The sequence below is a fragment of the Protopterus annectens genome, chromosome 14.part0 (genome assembly GCF_019279795.1).
Source record: "Protopterus annectens isolate FY-2018-M chromosome 14.part0, PAN1.0, whole genome shotgun sequence".
NCBI lineage: Eukaryota > Metazoa > Chordata > Ceratodontiformes > Protopteridae > Protopterus > Protopterus annectens.
The window spans coordinates 322,654,527-322,676,972 of record NC_056748.1 but is presented as its reverse complement, the minus strand read 5'-3'; the positions used below and the strand labels follow the sequence as shown (position 1 = coordinate 322,676,972).

The 22,446-nt window shown below is 39.3% G+C and overlaps 1 protein-coding gene across 1 annotated transcript in view; it reads left to right on the top strand.

The window, feature by feature from the left end:
- The window catches only part of TACC2 (transforming acidic coiled-coil containing protein 2), a gene marked incomplete in the record, with an annotated part of 1,481,681 nt that overhangs the window by 1,104,777 nt on the left and 354,458 nt on the right, over positions 1-22,446 (top strand). Inside the window, 2 exon segments of the mRNA XM_044056051.1 lie at positions 2,214-2,261; positions 7,350-7,410. Of these exon segments, the coding sequence (XP_043911986.1) occupies positions 2,214-2,261; positions 7,350-7,410 (109 nt within the window).

The window sequence follows — 22,446 nt, the reverse complement described above, 5'->3', positions numbered from 1 at the left end:
AGCAATACATTTGCATAACAAACAGGCGCTGGTATATATAACTGTAGCGTGCAGATATGTACATGCATCTAAGCAGTACATTAGTACACAGCTTTTAATTACACGGTTCTTAGCATGGATCATGATATTCAACTGTGACATAAGAAAAGACTTTCCCATTTTTCTAATGACACCCAGGAGCTCATAGTACAGTTGTGCTGTGGGTACCAGTACTTCGGATGGGAGTGGGGTGTGGGGGTGTGTGGAAGGTGTGGTATAGCACAACACTACACATAGTGCAGCCAGGAACAATAACTTAGGAAGATGTAATACTCCTTACTTGGTAGTCATATATGTATTTATATTACTAAGCTGCTGTGTCTCCAAATTGTGCTATGCTCCATCATCCTGCCTGGAAGTGATTTGTTAAAATGTTTCACATTAGTCACGATAGTGGAGCTAGGACCATGAGGGGACTGGTGCTGTTTGAGCTTCCATTGGCAGGATACCAGCAGCATCACTATGTGAGAAGGGACATATATGGTTGCAGTAGCAGGTTTGCTTGCACCACAGAGAACTCTGTTTCTGGTAGAGCTTTTCCTAATGTGCAAAATATTTTTTTGCCTCTCAGCTCAGTATGCTGAGTCACATTTCAGCAAGGAAGGGAGATTATTGCACTTATAAATATTACATTATTCATTTGTACATCTGTTTGTATACTGCTGGCGTCCCATATGCTACTCCATTGGAACCAGCCAGCCCATAGGGAGGTGGCCCACAGTTTGTGATTCATATACGGTCATGAGGAGGGATAATTTTCATGTAAGGTGTGAATGGAATACTGTGCATACACAGAGGGGTAAAACCACATGCCAGGTCATGTCCCATTAGATACCATGCGTTATGAACTGAAAGCGGTTTTCTTGCATACCAACACATGTACACAGCACTCAGTATTTTAAAAGTATTACCAATGTTAATTCCAGAATTCAAACAGATTAATAAGAATGGAAGTTAGAGTCTAACAGAAGTTATATATATGCCAAACAAAACAGTGGCACAGTGCTGAAAAACATGCACAGCCTTGATTAAAATTGCAGCATTTCATTTCCACTGTAAAGTGATAATTTGCTAGCAGTAGGTTTGTGGGTTTATATGGAATACACAATAAAGCACAGTCCAGTTTTATCAAAGCCACAACAGACAGCATTGTCAGTACTTTGAGTTAAAGTCTGTGAAATTTCTAGAATAAGTAAACTTTGTACGGTGGCCATCTGCAGAGTAACTGAAAGTAACTCCTTTTATCAGCAATTTCATGTAAAGTTTGATTTGACAATGAGTAAAAGTATGCTGCACTCAAGATTACTTCACAAACAAGGAAAACAGTGGTAACATGCTAAATCATGCAGTTTCATGTTGTCTGTATAGTGATGTACTTATTACGTCAATTTAGTGATGTACTTATTACGCCCGTTTGCCTTTAGACCACCATCAGTAATGTAATGTGGGCTTACTAAACATGATTATCTGGTGAGTGTAGTACTACTAGGAAACTCAAACTGCCTAAAAACATGCAGATGAGTCAGGCGTAAATATTGTGTTTTACTTTTATTTTTCCATAAATGCCAGTAATGATGCAACATATTCCCTCAACTATGTGGCCGCATTTATACATGCCAAGTGTATTTTTGATTACATTCCTTCAAAGTAAATGTTTGCAGTTGTCTATGAATGGTATAAAATCAACATTTTTTCCCTTTTTTGAAGACAGAATGCAGCCTTTCCATGACTTTACCTTCATTCTTAGAAATTCATGTAGCATGTTCTAAAAATGGTTGGCTCAGATTCTACACGTATTTATTCTTGTTGATTAGTTTATCCGTACTGTGTTTTTATGCCTGTGTACACTCTTGCACTAACCCAAGACAGAAGGAAGAATACTTGTATTATGACATATGTTTCCATTTTTTTAATAGATAAAAGATCTTTTTATTCTCTTACGGCTGTTCTTATTAGAAATACAGAGTTGTCACCCTGTTTGCAACAGTGCTGTTAGCACTGAAGTTAGAAAGGTTTAAAGAGGAAATTGTCATTAAAAGTGTAATAGATGCATAGAATCAAATTGTTGAGATTTTTTCTAGTGCAAACCTTTTAAAATGCGAGCTCTTCTCTCTGTTGTCAAATCCTTTTTGTCTGTCTCTGTTTTTCTCTGTATATTTCTCTGTTTGTCCTAGGATGGTAGAAGGTGTGGTAGAAGATGTGATGTCTGTGTGCTCTCTGTTGTAAGTAACTACATCTTACTTTGTAAATGTTTAAATGCATTGTCATGCTTGGCTTCCTGCTGCATTCCAGTATTTGGGCATGCTTGAAAGCATGTATTTTAAGAAATTCTAAAGCCATTGCTTATTTATGAGTCTATATGTGTGGGTTCAGAGACTGTATAGGAGTATAATTTTTCACAGTTTTGGTCTTTTACAAAGAATGCCTCATTGAACTGTATAAGTAGACACCCTATCCTTGAATAAAACATTGCTCTCCAATGCTTTACCACTAGATCTTTAAAAACAAATGCCATTTGCAGGCTATATTTTTCAGTATCAGACACATACTTCCCTTAAAGGAAGGCTATCAGAGATGCTGTTAGACTGGTTTAGTTCCATTTTATTATTATTGTAGGTCACATGACCCAGTTGTTTACCCATCATCACTTTCTGTAGAATTCACCTGTTTAAACAGATGTTAATTGTACTATCATTTAGATAAATATTAGTGCATATTTCACTGCTTACCAAATAGAGACAGTGCACCTTACATTAAATTTGTTTGCTTTATATCAGTGTTTTTCTGTGTTTATCTGTTCAGCAAATGTGCATGATTTGTTGAGCTACACAAAGTTAATTTACAAACTAACTAAAATCCCAGAATGCAGGAAGAGCAAAAACATTCTCACTTTACCAAAGTTTACACATCAGTATATTTTAAATAGGTTCAAGATACTGAAGAAGACAAAGTACAAATCTAAAATTCACAAATTGCTCAAAAAAGAGACATGCCTCAATACATTCATGCATGTAGCAATACGTACAGTTTAGTGTTTTATTTCTTTCAGTGATATTTTTATTAATTTAACTTTTGAACCTTGGCCATGGTATCTGCAGTTGTGTCATTGTGGTATGGTGTACCATAGTTCTGATATTGCCACTTTGTGTCTTGATATATTTATTACTTGTCCATGTTTAGATGCATATGCACAGATAATTATTTATACCAGAAATGCAAAAATCTAGGTGGGAATGTAGTACCTTAAACCATCCATTTAGAGACATGTCCTTCTGTCTCTGTTATGTCAGTCAGGACCTCGCTAATCAAATATATCTGGTTTTCACATTTCTAAATTTGTTTATACTAATTTGTTAATTGTTCAATAAATTAAAGTTTTCTAATAAATGTGTGGTATTTATATTACCTTCTGCATGTGGTCTGAAAATTGTGGTTGTGTATTCAGATTTTCTTAATTCAGCTAGGCTATTTTATGAAATATTAGCTAAAAATGTTGACAAAGTAGATTAATACATCAAGGCAAAAAAGTGATCACTATCTTGTAATTTTCTAACGTGTTGATTGGTATTCAAACAAGAAAGAAAGAAAGAAAAACAAATTTAAAGAAAGCATTTTTTGCATAAAGGTTCAACCAGGCCAGGATAATAATCTAGTAAACTATTGCAGTTTGTTAGATAATTACTATCCACCCTGAAAGAAATGACAGAATATGAAATGGTATTGTGAAGTAAATGCATTAAAAGGAAATGTAGCAATTGTCTGGCAGGGTTTGTAGTTCATATAAGCTGACAGTAGAGATGCCAAAACTAAATATGACAAAATAAAACTCACTAAATCCTCTTCATCAAATCTTTCAATCATCAACACCTTCCCCTCTTAGAAGGAGGACAGAAAAACCCTCCTGACCTTCCTTCTCCCCTCCCCCCAACTAAAGATTATCTGCTTTAATCTTATTGTAGTTCTGGGGAGGTTGAGACTACTTAAGGAGTGTCATACATGTCAGAAAGGTATGGTAAAAACATTCAGCAAACTTTGCTTAATTCTGTCTATATCGGCATAATCATCCTCCAGATAGGTGTCCCATCTCCTAGCAGAAGTGAAAGATGAGACTTCTGCAATGGGAGTGAAAGGAAAAGTCAATTTGTTTTGACTGGTATGAATTTACTCTCATAATGCTTTTTCATTTCCAAGGGATTTCTTTCATTTTTTTTTTTTTTTTTGCTTGGCATTTCAAAACTTTAGGTTTCTGCTACTCCATGTACATGGACCCATTTGGTCAGGAAGTGTGCACATGGCTGCACAACGATGATAATAATAATAATAGTAATAATAACAACAACATGACTATTCAAAAAAAAAAAACTAGGGGAACATCTGCTGTCATTATATCATTTTTATTTTTCAGAAAACACAGAAGAAATATCTAAATTTTGTCACATGCAAACCTATGCTACAAAGTCGGTTATTTTGTGACATCTTTACTAGACATTTAATATAATATAATTTTCCTTTCCACACAACTCTACACAGGCAGTAATGCCCAACAGACTGGGTGTTACAGGCAGATAACAGACTCCCCAGGAGTGTTCATTATTTCCCTGTAATGCCCAACTTGGAAGGCATTACTCCACTCAGATAAAGGGATGTCTGAAAAACTGCTCTCTATTTGTTTTATTCGTATATATAATTTGTTATATATTTTTATGTAAAATAGCTCTTCAGCTTAATGTTTTTAAAGTTGTTATAGAACATGTAATTGTTATTGGAGGAACTATTGTAAAAATATAAATTATGTAAGTTTTAAATGTCTGCACACACACACACACACACACACACACACACACACACACACACACACACACACACACACACACACACACACACACACACACACACACACACACATCCTTGTAGTTGTTTTATTATCAGTCAGTACATTTTTTTATATATTTAGGTGTAAAAGAGCTCCTCTGATTAATCTTTCAAAGTTGCTATAGGATATGTAATTGTTGTTGGAGGAAGTATTTTACATCTATAATATAAGTTATGTAAGTATTTAATAATGTCTATGCATATACATACAAACACATACAAACATACCCACCCAGACACATACACATGCTCACACATATCCTCCCTTCCTCATGCAAGGACAGTCATATACATGTTTGCACACACAAGTAGATGCAGAGGCAGAGAGGCACAGTATCTGTCACATATCCAAACATTTATATGTGTGTGCGCGCGCACACACACAAACATTAAGAGTACATACACAGAAAGTTATAAACTCCTAATATATGCACATATTCAAATTTATACTTATATATACAAAAACACATACACACAATTACAGACACACACACATGCACAAATGTATATAGCATTTTGTTGACTGTGCACACCTCAAATGCCTTTTTGCCATCAAGTAAAGAAATACATAAATAATAGCACCATTCATATATATGAAATTCTCTGATGTCAGACACATATATAGTGCATAGCATTACAGCTGTCCTCCATCCACAGGCAGATGCACAGACATGCACACACAGGCACAAAAGCACAGATATACATTCGCTTCATTGGTTGTGTGTAGCTCTAAGGTATGGTAGGGATCCATTGACAAAATGTATTTATAAACAATAGCTAATGAATTTTTGTATGTTACTAACAGGTGCTGGGCAAACCTGTCCTGTACACACAAATACATACACACATGTACACACACACACACACACACACACACACACACACACACACACACACACACACACACACACACACGTACATATGTACACACGCGCACACACACACACACACACACACACACACACACACACACACACACACACACACACACACACACACTCACACACTCACACTCCTACATCCTTGTATCTGCTGCCACCATACTTGTGTTACTTCTGTGTTATATTTATTTACTTATCTGTTTATTTATTTACTTACTTCCCCAACTCCCTAACTGTGTCATTTTAAGATCTGTAGCTAGTGAGGGGGGCTGGGAATGGTGGTACTTGTAACTGCTATAGTTACTTCCTGCAATATTGTATTTTTATTTTAATTTAATTTTTCCCACTCACTAATCACAGCTGAGCTGCTTTTAATGAGGGAAAACAATATGGCAAACTTTTTTGTCCATGCTTCCTGGTGGTTTAATATGCTGCCTTGAAGCTGCAGTCATGCTTTTATATTGTGTTTTATCTGTATCCATCATTTAAACTGTTTTATATTTAGTCTTTTGTAGCTAATGGTCTGAAACATTGCAGTTATCTTAAGAAAAATAGAAGATTATATATATATCAGGTGTGTCTTAAGTGACAAAATGTACAAAATCAACTAAATGATGTGATGTACAAAGGGGCAAACTCATATTTCTGTTGCATTTAGTTTGCTTTGCTTGTCATATTGCTTTTGAAGTGCCTTTAAGAGTTATGAAAAAATTCACAGGATTGAATTATGCTGCATGCATATTTGTTTATAGTTGATGTTTTTTGTGTCACTTTCTGTGTTATCAATTTGCCTTGTATTCACCTGCTTCATTTGAAACTATCAGTTTCAAAAAATGTGCATTTTTATATTCCCTAAATCTACTTCTGTTCCAAGGCATGCACCAGATATGGGCCTAGAGATCTAGTAGATGTTTTGCACTGGCAAATTAGTTTTATATTTCAAAGACAGATATTGGCAGCTATTAGTTAATTTCTTCTTATGTCTGCTGTTTCTTGTAAATAGTATTTCAATGTGATTGACATAAAAATAGAAAAAAACACTAAGGTAGTGGTCACATATTAATGCAACAATAACTAGAAAGGTAGACATCTCTGCGAAATGTATAAATCGTTGGCACATAAATGAGGAAAGTTATGCATTTAGCCAGCATATGTTGCTTAACTCAGGGGTAATGGAATTGGTACTTAATTGCTGGTAGCATAATACATTTATTTTTTGTTGGGTTTTTTTTGTCTTCTTTAGCTCCAAAGCTAAAAAGGATGCACATACTGCATTGTTCCAGCTGTTATCTGTAGTTTTCAGTTCATAAATGTTAAAAGCAAATTTTGGAGCTGATTGGGACAACACTTAACTTGCTATTTAAATTGTGCTGTTTTAGTTTGATTTCATTTGCCTTGCAAAACATCTTATTGGGGCTGAATACCAAGATTGGTAGGGTCCATTTGAATCTTATTGCACGGATGCCTGCATTAAAATCTAGCCCCTGGGCTGCTGCCTATAATCATTTTTTTGTAGACAACAAACATGACATTGTAGTCTTTTCTTTTCCTTTACAGTAATACATTTAGGGTTAAGAAGTCTCCAAAACGATCAGATGTATCCAGTTCACCCTCGCAGGTTAGTTCTTTATTTTCTGTTTTTCAGCATGCTTTTCTACTGTAACAACATATCAGTAATGCACACTGCAAATAAGCACATATGATTGCAGTCCTGTACAGCTTAACTAGTTATTACTCCAGCTAGTAACACACCTTCCACTGTATCTTTCTCCTTCTTGTTTAAACATATGTCCATCCGTACAATGAGTACAGTACACATTTTAAAGCTATTAGCATATAGTTACTAAGTTAATCATCTCCTGTACCACATTTTCCTGTTGCAGCCTTGACACAAGCAGAAAATTATTATTGTCATAGTAATCATTGTGACAAAAATAAATCAGGAACAGTTGAAGTAAAACAGTCACATAAGCAATGCATTCATTATATCAAAGGAAAACATACAACAAATTATTCCGTAGAGTCTTAAGTGTCATCACTTAGTCAAGGAGCATATAGTATTATGAACCAAAGCATGAAATATAAGAAAGTAGCGTCTGGTGTTGTTATTCCTAAAGGGTGTATGTTTCACTTTTATGTTATTAGATTTTACGTAACATCTTTCTTAAAAGTTATGAATCAGATTAATTTACTATGAAAATGTGGATTGTAATAACTGCTATATAAGGTGGTAAGATTATTAGCTATTATGTATTTTCCTGGGGTGCATCCTTATGAGGCAATGGCAGTCGGGTAACATAACACGATGAGTATCTGGAAAAAATTAAGTGTCTTGCCATCTTGCCAGAAGTTTCACTTGCTGGCCAGACATTGAGAAGGAGATGAAGAACTTCAATAAAGTATACATTGGATGTCAGACAGTGTACAATATACCATTAATTCTAGGTCCACTGCATACTTGGAAATTACTTTCTGTGCAATGGTAATTTATTTGTATTGAATTTGTTGGTCTGTTTATGGATTCAAATGCCCCTAACTGCATAGGAAGCAGTGTCATTGTCCTGAAATCATCTGCATGGAACAGCAGCATTTGAAAATATGACATGATTAAGCATAATCTTTTCAAGAAATGTGCTTCCTGAACATGACAATGGAACACACTTCAAGTTAGAGGGAGTGAAAACATTTTTGAATCAAAGGGCAGTTTAACACTATACAGTATCACCTCACTGTACAAGCATGGATAGAGCTGGATGTAATATTTATTTAAACATTCAGTAATTCTACAAATACTATCAGTATCAGTGTTAAGCCCTAGCAACACAAGACAGAAAATTTAGAGAAAATTCCTTTTCTTATGATAATACCACACATGCTACCAGAACTATAGCTGGATAAAAAAAAAGGTCTTCTCAAAGTTAAAGAGCATCTTGCTAGAGTTACAAACATACACATTCATTTATCAATGCTTATACAGCACTCCATCACCATCAACAACTGCTGATCATGCCATCTGACAGCCCATCACCACCTGCTGATCATGCCATCTGACAGCCCATCACCACCTGCTGATCATGCCGTCTGACAGCCCATCACCACCTGCTGATCATGCCGTCTGACAGCCCGTCTCTATCAACACCTGCTGATCATGCCATCTGACAGCCCATCACCACCTGCTGATCATGCCATCTGTCAGCCTGTCACTATCAACACCTGCTGATCATGCCATCTGACATCCCATCACCATCAGCACCTGCTGATCATGCCATCTGACAGCCCATCACCATCAACACCTGCTGATCATGTTGTCTAACAGCTTGCACCCAGAACAACCCCCCCTTTGCCCCTCCATACCTACATGCTGCCACCAACAGTAGGCCAAGCATGTTATTCTTAGAAATGTGCACAACAGAGGAGATTTAGTGAAGCCAAATGGGCAGAGGTAAGTAGACAACACATACTTTCAACATATGAATGAGATGACTTTAAGAAGTTTTACTGTATGATAGCAAGTGTCGGCTAGGTACTACAGAACTGACAAAAGAAAATGTGGACAGACTGCTATAGGGAGTAGGCCACTAATGTCACCCACTGATAGAATAGTTATAAGTACCGGTTAAGAAGTGTCCAAATACCAGATGAGCTTAAAGCAGCAGGTAGACAATGCAGTTATGAAAAACTACTTGCTGAGTAAGCTGGTACCACAGAACCCAACTTGTGAGTCATACAGATGTTTCCTCCAGTATCAGAGGAGGATCAAGGGAAGGCTCATACATACGTAGACCAAACGGATGAAGAGCCTGCAGAAGCTTGGGTCGAGACAGTGTAATGGTGGAGTACTGACATGTGCAGAGAGGGAAATGTGTGGAGGTGTGGAATGGCTTGGCTAGCAACTGGAAAATGGATTGATGCTGTGTACATGGAGCTCAGGGGCCGGGGGGAGGGAAACATGGGTATTACATTATGGTAGAAATATGCAAATGAAGCAGAACAGCAATAGTGTAGTAGGTAGAGCATCCAACCAATGAGCAGGCATTCCTCGTTCAAGTCCCACTGTAGCACAGTCTATTTTACATGGCAAAGCATGTTATGACCAATATTTATGTTGCAAAACCCACTAAATAGCTTATATATATATATATATATATATATATATATATATATATATTTATATGAACTGGAGTATCGCAAGAAATGCATATGTGATGTATCAGTGTCAGACGGAATAAGGCACTAATAAGCAGGTGTAAGCACAAATAGGCAATAGTAAGCATATGTACACACTAATAAGCAGGCTTAAGACCTTACAACTGCTTTAAATTGCCTTAATCACTCTGTATCCAATGGGACTTTGTCAGCCCGGCAACGAAATAAACAGCCATGCAGGTCACGAACCCAGGACCCTATACACCATAGTGCCAGTAGTTATCCACCAAGCCATAACAGAAGTACAGACGAATGGGGTAGTCATAAACATGTCCTCACCATGGTATAACCAAACTGAACCTGTAAAAGGCATCAGTATACAGTCATAAGTGCCATAACTGACTACAGAACATACATATGTGAACTGGAGTACTGCAGTAAGTCCAGATGTGAGGTGTTATTGTAATAAAGTGTAGAAGTTCCCAGGACCTCATACAGTGTACATACACATGTGTCATGGATACATGACACATATATAACAAGTGTCGAAGGGGAAATCAATGCCAAAATGCAAATATCATGCAAATCTAATAATACACACCACTAAGCGTAGCACAGCACTGGTTCCTAGACTACTGGCAGGATACTACCAGTGGGAGAAACAATGTCAACCTCTTAAATAAATGCACGTCTGTCCCTGGTGGGACGACCCCAAACTTCTGCTAAAAAGAGTCCTTGGGGTAACATACCATGCCTCAAAGGTAAGCAAAGACGGTAATGTATGTTCGCGGACTAAATGTGTTGGAAGCCTGAAGATCCATGGGTTGGGACAACATACGCGAAGGGTCCCAAGAAGTGGAAAGTGGGTAATGCGTAGTGGTGTGATTAGATTCAGTTGGAACCTGTAGGAAGGATGACTGATGTGGAAGGGGAATGGGGGGGGGGGTGATGGGTACAACATTATGGACCGAGGCGTGCCGGGGTTGGATGCACCTGTTCTAATGGGACCGGCCCGTGGATGTCAGTGAGAAAGGAGGGTGGACACAGGGAAGGTACTGGAACATACCATTTCCCATGGCAAACCACATTATGGGTAATATGTATGTTGCATAACCCACGGAATAACATATATATATATATATATATATATATATATATATATATATATATATATATATATATATATATATATATATATATATGCACTGGAGTACTGCGGCCACAAAATAACACACATCACATATATATATATATATATATATATATATATATATATATATATATATGAACAGGAGTACTGCAGGAAATGCACATGTGAGGTGTCAGTATCATAATGCATAAAGCAGTAGTTAGGTTAAGCAGCAATAAGCTGTTGTAAGCATATGTCAGCACTACTAAGCGGGTTTACGTTTACAGGCTCAGCAAATCTGAAGCAAACTATCTGTAGGCATATGTAACTGGAGGTTTGTGTTTGCATGATGGTGAGCACTGCGTACACAAAGTAAGCAATGTCGAGGCTAACCTGGTGTAACTGGATGTTACCTGCAGTTGGCAATACTTACCGTCGTGCAAACACACTCACAACTGCTTACAAGTGCCTTAATCACCCTGTATCCCACCGCCCTTGTTCAACACTGCAACATAAGTGACAGCCACTGCACGGCCCGAACCCAGGACCCTGCATACTACAATCATCGTGAATTAACACTACACCATGTCGAGTATACATACATCCCATGTATTCCCAGATATATCTTACAGCGCAGTCAATCTGCATAAGGGGAATTGTACTAATATCATAACACTCAACCTCTTATTGCAAACATTCTGGACACAGTGTGATAAAAGTGGGGTACAAATTGGGATAAATGAGAAATTTTTGGACAGTCCTTTATATTTTTGAAATACCAATATGGACTTATCCAATTTTATCACTGGATTGGTTGCGGACAGAGAGGACCTTGGTGCTTTTGGGCTCGGTCCTTCTAATCAGGGCAATACTAATTCAACAGATACATCTAATCCAGAATTACTTTGTCATAATCTTTTTGATGATTTGAACAGACAACTTAGATCATTACGAGCAAATGTTTGGCATAGTAAACTCTTCAAAGCCTATCAGGCTGCTAATATTACTCCTAGGGGTTTACGCATACGTACTATTCCTCATGTGACTAATGCCGATGAGGAGTTGACCAAACAATGGTTAAAGATACAACAGGAAGCCACCATGGCTTTTGTTGTGGAATTATATAAATTTCATAACCGTGCTATTGATATGGGACTAGATGAAATTAGTGGTATAGCAAACAAATTAAAAGCTCTTGAACAGGAGCCTTCATTTGGGGGTCAGCTTATCAGCTTAATAAAGTGGCCTTCTGACTTAAAAAAGTTTGATGCTGAACTCAGGTCAAGAAAAATGAAGAAATTCTCCAGGGATCAGGAGGATTACTCATGGGGGAGTCCTTTTACACATCATACCAAACATGTCAGATTTACTAACTTTCCTGCTTCTTCCACCAAGAGGAAGAGACCACGGTCTATTTTGCGTAAGCGTAGCACTGATACCATTTCATCCATTGAGGATATTTCCTCTGGAACTGATAATGAATCCCTGGCGGTATCAGGGTCTCCATCCCCAAAAAGGACCCCTGGGGCCGTCCCTTTAGGACCAAATACAAGCAGGGTGGGCGCAAGCACAAGAGAGGTTCACAATATCCAAGGGTTATTGGAAATGGCATTGAGGAATTGAATGAATGTTTTAACACTAATGTCTTGAACCTGTCCAACTTTGACTTGTCTCCATCACATATTAATGTCCTAAATAAAGGGTTAACATTCATACCTGGTTTTACAGTTTCTGAAGATCTAGTAGCACAGGATTTAATGAGTTTTTGTAGGCTCTTGAATTTGAAATTGTTCTTTGGTGATTCTGAAAGTAATTTTGATATTGAAAAATTCACATATCATAAATCCAGTTTTTCTCCACCCATGCACCCTATAGTTCATCAGTTCCAGAATAGCGTTCTCAAAGATTTACATTTTTTCAGTTCTGATATCCTTTATAAACATAACAACATTACGTTTGCTGAGAAGCAGGCTATTCTGGAACTACAAAGTAACAAGGATATTGTAATCATTTCAGCAGACAAGGGTGGTGCTGTTGTCATTTGAAACTGGATTGATTATGATAATGAGGCTAAAAAACAACTATTTGATGCCAGGTATTATTCACACGTCTGTGGATCCTACATTTAGATTCATCCAACGAATAGAACAATTTTTAATAGAGGCCAAAGATCGGGCGATTATTACTAATGAGGTTGTACATCAACTTCTTGTTAAGGACCCCATTATTCAGTATATTTATTTCCTACCCAAAATTCACAAGGATGCTACACATCCACCAGGTAGACCAATAGTTTCTGGGAAGGGATATATCACTGAGCCACTCTCATTATTTTTGACTAAGTATCTCAGACCACTGTTACCCTTTATACGTTCCCGTTTACAGGACACAACCAATTTTTTACAAATAATTTCTGACATGCAACTGGAATCTGATTGGTACTTATGCACACTTGATGTTAGTGCATTATACACAAATATTCCACACCAGGCAGGCTTGGAGGCATTAGCTTATTGGCTTGAAGTAACCAACTTATACAGTTTGGACTTTAATTCCTTCCTGGTGGGTTTGGCACAACATGTACTAACAAGCAACATCTTCTATTACAAGGATCTTTGTTTTTGGCAAACAAAAGGGACTGCAATGGGGGCATCCTTTGCCCCTATATATGCAGATCTCTTTATGGCCTATGTAGAAATACATATCATTTATGATCCTTCTAGAAATATATTTTTACCTTATATTGATATGTGGAGACGTTACTTGGATGACGTTTGGCTTGTTTGGAAGGGTACGGAAACTGGACTTATAGACTTCGTTTCCTATCTCAACAGTAATGAATGGGGGTTATTTTTCACTGAACACCATGACTTGAATAGTATAACATTTTTGGATGTCCTATTGAATAGGCTTCCTGATGATACATTGGGTACAGAGGTGTACAGAAAATTCCCATAGTACAATTCTATTTTACATGCTTCCAGTTACCACCCTCCACATATAGCACGTAACATCCCCAAGTCCCAATTTCTTCGGGCCAAACGCATATGTTCAGAACATGCCATGTTTTGTAGGAATCAAGTTGATTTGACCAACAGATTTAAACACAGGGGTTATAAGGTGGGTGACATCTCAGTTGCCAAACATCAAGTCAATTGTATGGAGGGATCCGACTTATTAAAATACAGAGACCATTCCAACAAATCACCCCAACCACTCAGATTTACTACCACTTACGCCAGAAATTCCAATCGTCTTATTCAGAGTGTTCACACACTGGAATATTCTGCAGTGTGACCAGGACATTTCTAGTATAATTCCAGACCAATGCCTCTTTTCATATAGGAAAGGCAAAAATCTGAACTCATACTTTAACCATTACAAACATAGTGACACCAAACACACCCCGTATGTACAGACCACTTTATCAGGGGACATCTTATATGGATGTTTCCCTTGTGGTCATTGCACCAATTGTCAATACATCAACAAATCTAAGGATTTTTCTAGTAGGAATTGCTCCCAAGTCTTTGATCTTCGATTTTTCGCTAATTGCAGTAGCGATTGGATTATTTATCTGGCTACTTGTAACTGTGGAGCATTTTATGTGGGGCAAACATCACGCCCCATGAGAATACGTATCTCAGAACATATCAGTAATATAAAACAAAAAAGAATAAATAATGCCTTATATAAACACCAAATGGCACATCCCACAGCTAAATTTATGTTTACCATTATTGATATGGTACATGGTAATCACATCAATAAAACAGGATGGCACACAGTATTGAATGGCAAAGAAAAGAAATGGATTATTAAACTTGGTGGCTTGTTTCCCCCTGGATTAAATGAACATTTATGAGCATCCACCAATAAGTTTTGATCTCATGGTATTTAAACAGCTCTGATTTGCATGATTTTCATACACTGAAGAAGGCTGTGTAACTTGTTTCCAGCCGAAACCGGTCTGTTTTGCTGTTATGTACCTTTAAATACAATATTATTATTTTTTATTCAGTCACTGTTTGCTGGCTCTTTCTTTCTTGTGTTTGCTACATCCATTTTTGAGCAGTGCAATAGCTCTCGTGCAGGGGATTTTTTGGGCGAGATCATATACATGTAAAACATTGCTAGTTAAACAGTGGTCTGTTGTAATACACATAATCTGAACAACATGATGTCTGCAACTGTAATGTATCAGCATTCTTGACTGACCATATGCCTGACATCATCCACGTTAATTGGCCAGACGAATATGGAGCAGGCCAATATTGTGAGCCAGTCATGCACGGACATATGGACAGTTATAGATCTGTAAATGTAGAGAGATACACAAGTACATATAAATATATGACTCACACATACATCATATCACATCAATGGTATATAGATAGATGGATAAATGTGTCCACATATATTTAGATATATATATATCTATATATATATATATATATATATATATATATATATATATGTACGGATAGATATGTGAATTGCAGCACCAGATAGGAATAACAACCAGAACCCCCACCACAAAATAATTGTCCTTATGCACAGTTGATGGGGGTGTGGGCTCAAATGAGGGGTACCTGGTGATGATTGCTATGCCTCCCCCCACCCAGCTGTAACAGATGTGGTGTGCAATGCAATATCCAGCACATGCAGTTATTGACCCCAGGTCCCTCCGCAACACATCTACAATGGTCTAACAGTAAGCCACTACAACTGTATAAAGTCAGGCCAATATCTGAAACATATCATCCAGCCCAGTCATGCAACTGTACAGAGAATGTATACCATCTGCTACAACATATCTATATATGTATATATATATATATATATATATATATATACATACGTATATGTATATATACATATATATATATATATATATATATATATATATATATGTATATATATATATATATATATATATGTATGTATATGTATGTATATGTATATATATATATATATATATATATGTACAGCTTTCTAGCAGTATATGCATATATATTACTATATATGAGCATATATACATGCTAATGGCTACATCATCACATATATGTGTCTACACCTATATGTCAACATATACACAGCAAGTTACATATGTGTATATATGGACATAGTTACATGTATGTCAGCAGATATCTATCTATATATATATATATATATATATATATATATATATATATATATATATATATATATATATCTGTATCAGTATATATGGCCATACATCTGTAGAGAGCAATGGCAGATTAAACACAGATATGTCCACATGCACCATTAGTGGGGTTGAGAGGCCCCACACATTATACGTGTTGTACAACTAAGCATCCCCCCCATGGTCAAACACATCCGTCCCGCAATACACTACCAAGTGTTGCAGATCCCGTAACCAGAACCTGACATGACATTGGCACAGGAAGTTAACAGTACAACATCTCTCCTGTATGATGTCAGGCTGGTATTGTTAACATATCATGCAGTACAGTCTGCCTCCCATAGGTAATGTAAAATGTGGTAGCCATCAACATCCCCAGGATACAGATACACAGACACAGATATGCAGATACATATATACATATATACATATGTGTATATATGTATTTTATATATATATATATATATATATATATATATATATATATATATATATATGGTTATACATGTGACTACACATACACACGCAGGTATATGTACAGTAGGTTACATATGTAGACGGTGCACACAATATGGAACAGCCACAATGCCTACAGTTAACTCCTGAACAACTGGACACTGTATGGGCCACCCATACAAATGACAATCGTTGCCTGCAACATATACCCACAGAGAGGTCAATGGGAAAACACCACACACAGGTTTGCATAAATGGAATACCTTTCATTGTGTTCTATTACAGTTTTATATGCCATGTCAATGTAGCTGTTCAGACACTGACATCCATATAAACAGAGTAATGCAACTGTGAAACAGTTATACTAATACAATAGTCTGGAAAGGTTCACAACTGTCGCTGGCCAGGCCAAGCCCTTAAATTTGTGCAGTAGTGAGGACAGACTGGGCCACAGGATACCAAACAATCAACAGTATGTAATGCAGGTGTATAGTTCAGCAGCCTCTAGTTACACTCTGTACAACAGCAGTGGGTGGTAAAGACATCATGTGACCAAATGGGTTATAACTGTGACATAACAAGGCATAGCTGACACCATCACATGCACACTGACAAACAGAACAGTCTGTCTAGCAGGAGGCAGTAGGCTTGCAGTAACCGAATATATGTAAGTGATGTAAATATAGGTGAAGTATACAGCACTTTACATCCAGATAACTTAAGGCAGCTCACCCCTGATACCCCCACATATTTAACAGCCTAGATCATTTATGGTGCCCCCCCAAACTCAGTAATACAGGGCCATATACCACTGTTACATACACTGGCCTCTGGAATGCATAAGAGCACACATGTATTGTGTAGGTGACGCCCACACATATATGGCCCCAGCCCCACCATATGTGTGGGGGATACATTAGAAGTGGCCTGATGGCAGCAATGGCAGTGTGATATACTCACAGCCCACTATGGAACATCTCCTCACAGCATGTCATATGTGCAAAGCTTGATATGTAGGCCATGTACTGATAGCACTCAACACACACACTGCCAGTGAAATATCAGACACAAGACCTGTGTGGTGGACAGACAATACATGATAGGGACACCTCTGGCCACCAAGAGGGTAGGCCCACAGTTGAGAGCTATGCAGACAGACTGCATTCCAAGATAAAGTAGTATGTACACACACACCCCGTAACACCAGTACTATACAAAGCATAACACAACTCTACTCACACTCTATCTGTAGTTCCTGAACCTCCTACAAATATGTAGCTGCCCTGAGTGTGCTGGTTTTCCTGTAGAAGGTATTACTACCTGCTTTTTGTAACACTGATGCCCACACACATGTAGGACTGTACAAACATCCACAAAATGTCCAGGTTATGTCATCAAATATATCCCCTACTGTACATAATATGTGAAGCAGTCTGATATCTCACTGGTTTGTTAGCGGATATGATGACACTAATTATGGTGTACAGCACATACGTTCCATGTCATGCAAGACATATGTACACAGGTTGGCAGAGATGCGGCTGGCAGCACATACACAGGGCCAATAATGACATGTCACTGTGATAACCTCATACATTTACTGTTTTAACAGGGTTTGTGGTAACATATGTCCTATGAGGGCTAAGACACCAGTAACTGTCACGGCTTTCACCATCTACAGACTGCAATCCGCACACTACTGTCTGCAGTCCATAGATAGATGCTCAGTTGGTAACACATGAAACAAAAGGCACAACACACTGCCCTGTTTGCAGATGACCCTGCAGATGGGAATTCCACATAAACATGGAACTGACATGGCAGGTATGGAGACATGTAGGAAAGACATATCCACACACATACTGTTAACCCAACACTATGCCACATGCAGTATAGCAGCACTTGCAGTCTGTAGGCAGGTCAGGCACATCCCCCTCCTTTGTATTGCCCTGTTTCCACAGTGTATGTTGTTAGAGGTAAATTCCCAATCCATCGCAGATGCTGGTTGCCAGCCAACAGATCTAGTTCCTGCTCACAGTGAATGACAAGGGCCAACACCAACATGATGTTCTTAGATATCAGAGTTTGTTTCCATGCAATTGTTTATGGGAATGTTACCACAGCTGTTCCACGTGCAATCAGCTAGGGGAGGGCTGCGATTCATGCAGAGGCCATCAGCTGATCATGAGCATCACTTAAAATGCACATGCTGCTGCCTAAGCAAAGCAGGTGTAGGTCTCCACATCCACCAGAGAGGGAGTGGGAGAGGCAGACAGTAGCAAAGACATGTCAGGGAGGGGTGGGAAAGTAGAACTGCAGCTTGTTAGTGCCACACACCTATCAGCACAGGGTATCAAACCCCTGACAACTATGTACTGCTATCACAGTTTGATGCAGTTATTTGATGTGCCACATGGGTTACCTGTTGTGGAGCCCTCAGAACATATCTGCAATGGTGAGTGACATCTGCAACAAGGACATGGTAGCTATATGGTAGGTGACATACACGTGCCTGTCAGCATGAACAGGTGCCAGCGTCAACACAGCCACACTCTCACAGGGACATGCAGACATCAACACACTTGGCAGGACCAGGGGAATGACTCATCAGCAGCGGAATTGCCACAACACATCCCTGTGCAGGTATCACATGCACCACACGGGTCATACTGAGGCTGTATGGGCAAAGGGTATGAGGAGGTGTCTGACATCAGACAGCATGCTTCAATATGCCCATGGGGGTTGTAGTGAGTGTGGCTGTGAACATACGCACCATACAACACACAGGGTGCCAGTACTGTCATGCATAGTTGCATGTCTGCACGGGTGTGTGGTGGTCAACTGTGGCAGCAGGCTATACAAGGGTAGGCAATGGGTATACCTTGGCATCAGGCCACATGACAGTGGTCTACATTGTGTCTCAGGGCTGTAGTTTCCACACTTGTCCACACAGGTGGGTATTGTATCCCCATCCAGTCACCTGAGTGACAATTGTGTGTGGCCAATACTGTGTATCGCTTGCCATGTATGTGTTCCTTACTCCATGACATGGACGGTGTCTGGGATGTGCACACCTCCCACATGCATGTACAGTGACATGTGGAACTGCACCTGGGGTGTCTGGCCCATGTTTTGAACACTGATTACCATCGTATGTGCCAGTCTTGCCCACCTGTAGCAGGGTCCGGTAATGGGCACCAGGTTTACTTTGCACCTACATTGATAGCATGCTGACATCATTCCCTGGTGTCAGAGGCATCTGTCCATACAGAGCATGTTGTCAGGCATGGTATATCCTTTGTGGGACACTTGGATGGCATCACAGGTCATGCAGGTGTCCATTGGGGAACATGGGGGAGGTGCACTGTCAGCATGTATGTGCATATTGGACAGATGGACAGGGTGACATGCCCTCTGTAGCCCACTGCTATCACTCCATAGTTACTATCAGTGACCATTATGCAGTGTACTACCCACATACTGGCTGTTGCCTAGGCATGTGTGTGTGTATGAGACATGGGTTGAGAGTGTGCTCTGGGTAATACCGGGGTTGCTAAATGTGATTGCCTGGCCTTGATGTCACATGTATGGGTATGGCTTTGCACCCCATCCTCTCAGCTTTTTCACATCTGTTATCCCTGTACAGTGGGCATTGTGCTATATAGTAGGGCCTCCATATAAGACATATGCAAAACCCACTCCATATTGGCCACAGGTGTCAGACGCTCACAACTACCTCCACACAGGTTATGAGTTACAAACACGCACACACATCATGTCTGGGAGTAGAACCCCTACCTAACTAGTTTATTACACCTCAGCACTGCACAGTTATAGTACAGCTTTCTTTTGGATTAATAGTGGCTTTTTGAAAGCTTTCACTACATTTGGTTATTTGGGTACGTGCCATGCACATTACTGAAGTACTCCTTCCCCAAAGTGTATTTCACAATGAATGACATCAGCAGGATTGCCAAAGTAGGCCATTTGAAATGTACTGTGGGTGACTACCCTATAATGCATTGCTCCCTACACAGACAGTGAGACACACACAAAACATCCACAACTGACGTGTGGGTAAAGAACTCCAGACAGAGGTCTATACCACACTACAGCATGGAGATGTTATAGGATGCACCATGGGGATTACTAGAGAACTCCTTTTCCGAAGCTGTATTTCACAATGGATGACATCAGCAGTATTGCCAAACTGAGCCATTTGAAATTTACTGCGTTTGACTGGCCTATAACGCATTACTCTGTATACAGACATGGACACACACAAAACATCCAGAACTGCCATGGGTGAGGATGGAACCCAACCACAGTTCTAAATCACAATCCAGTGGTATGCAGTTACAGGACGTGCTACTGAGATTACTGGGCTAAAACCTTCCCAGAGGTGTATTTCTAGGTGGGTGACATCAGCAGCCTTGCCAAAGTCAAGTTTAGGAATTATAAGGAGTATGGCTACCCTAAAAAGCATTGCTCTCCACACAGAGACAGACAGACATGCACACACACACACACACACACACACACACACACACACACACACACACACACACACACACACACACACACACACACAGTTGCCACTTCTGGGGTTAGAACACCTACCTAGCTACTTTCTTACACTAGAGCAGTATGCAGTTACAGGACGTGCTACAGAGATTACTGGGCTACAACCTTCCCAGAGGTGTATTTCTAGGTGAGTGACATCAGCAGCCTTGCCAAAGTCAAGTATAGGCACTGTAAGGAGTGTGTCTACCCTAAAAAGCATTGCTCTCCACACAGATAGACAGACAGACACACACACTTGACATGTCTGGGGTTAGAACACTTACCTAGCTACTTTATCACACTACAGCAGTATGCAGTTACAGGATGCGCTACAGAGATTACTGGGCTACACTTTTCCCAAAGGTGTATTTCAAAGTGGATGACCTCAGTGGGTTTGTCATAGTAGGGCTATGAGGAGGTCAGTGTGTGTGCATGGGCCATAACCCATTCATCTAGAGGTTGACACACTGGGCACACACAGGGTTATATTTCACAGCTACGTGTATACAGCTGCTAGATGACTACTTCCTTGTACAGTCATGTTGCACAGCTAGCACGGTTGCTAATGTCTGCAGTGAGTGACATCTGAGCATCATGTGGTTGTAGCCATTTGGTTGTGTGCTGGGTGGGACACGCCTCATAATGGTTGACTCCTTGTCACAGTCACTCTGCACTTACATCTGTGACTGCCAGATATGTCTGGTCCACTGTTGTTTGCAGACATGGGCTTCATTTGTTTAAGTGTGTGGGCATGCCCAGTGTGACCTTTCATATGTTATTGACTGACATTGCCTTCATTTCTCTGTGTGTGTGATCATGCCCAGTATGCCCTTCTGTATAGAATGTGTGGATCAATTACAGGTAGTTTGTACTCTAGTGCAGACCTTTGTGTTGTACACCTACAGGTAGCAAAGTGTTTCTGCAGGGTAACCGTCGATCATTTGGCAATATGGGGACAAACTGTGCAGGGGATAGTGTGTACTGTAGGTGATTGTGCCTGTGCTGCTTCAGCTACATGGTATTGCTGTTAGCAGAGATATTCAGACATGTACTGTTATACACAGTGATGTTTTCTGTCTTCATGTACTGTCAGGTGAACATTTTTGCTCACAGTGCTGTCTTGGGGACAAGGGTGACTGCAGCTGTGTCCGGTATTGTGGGCAGACACCTACGTATCTATGGTAAGTTATGCC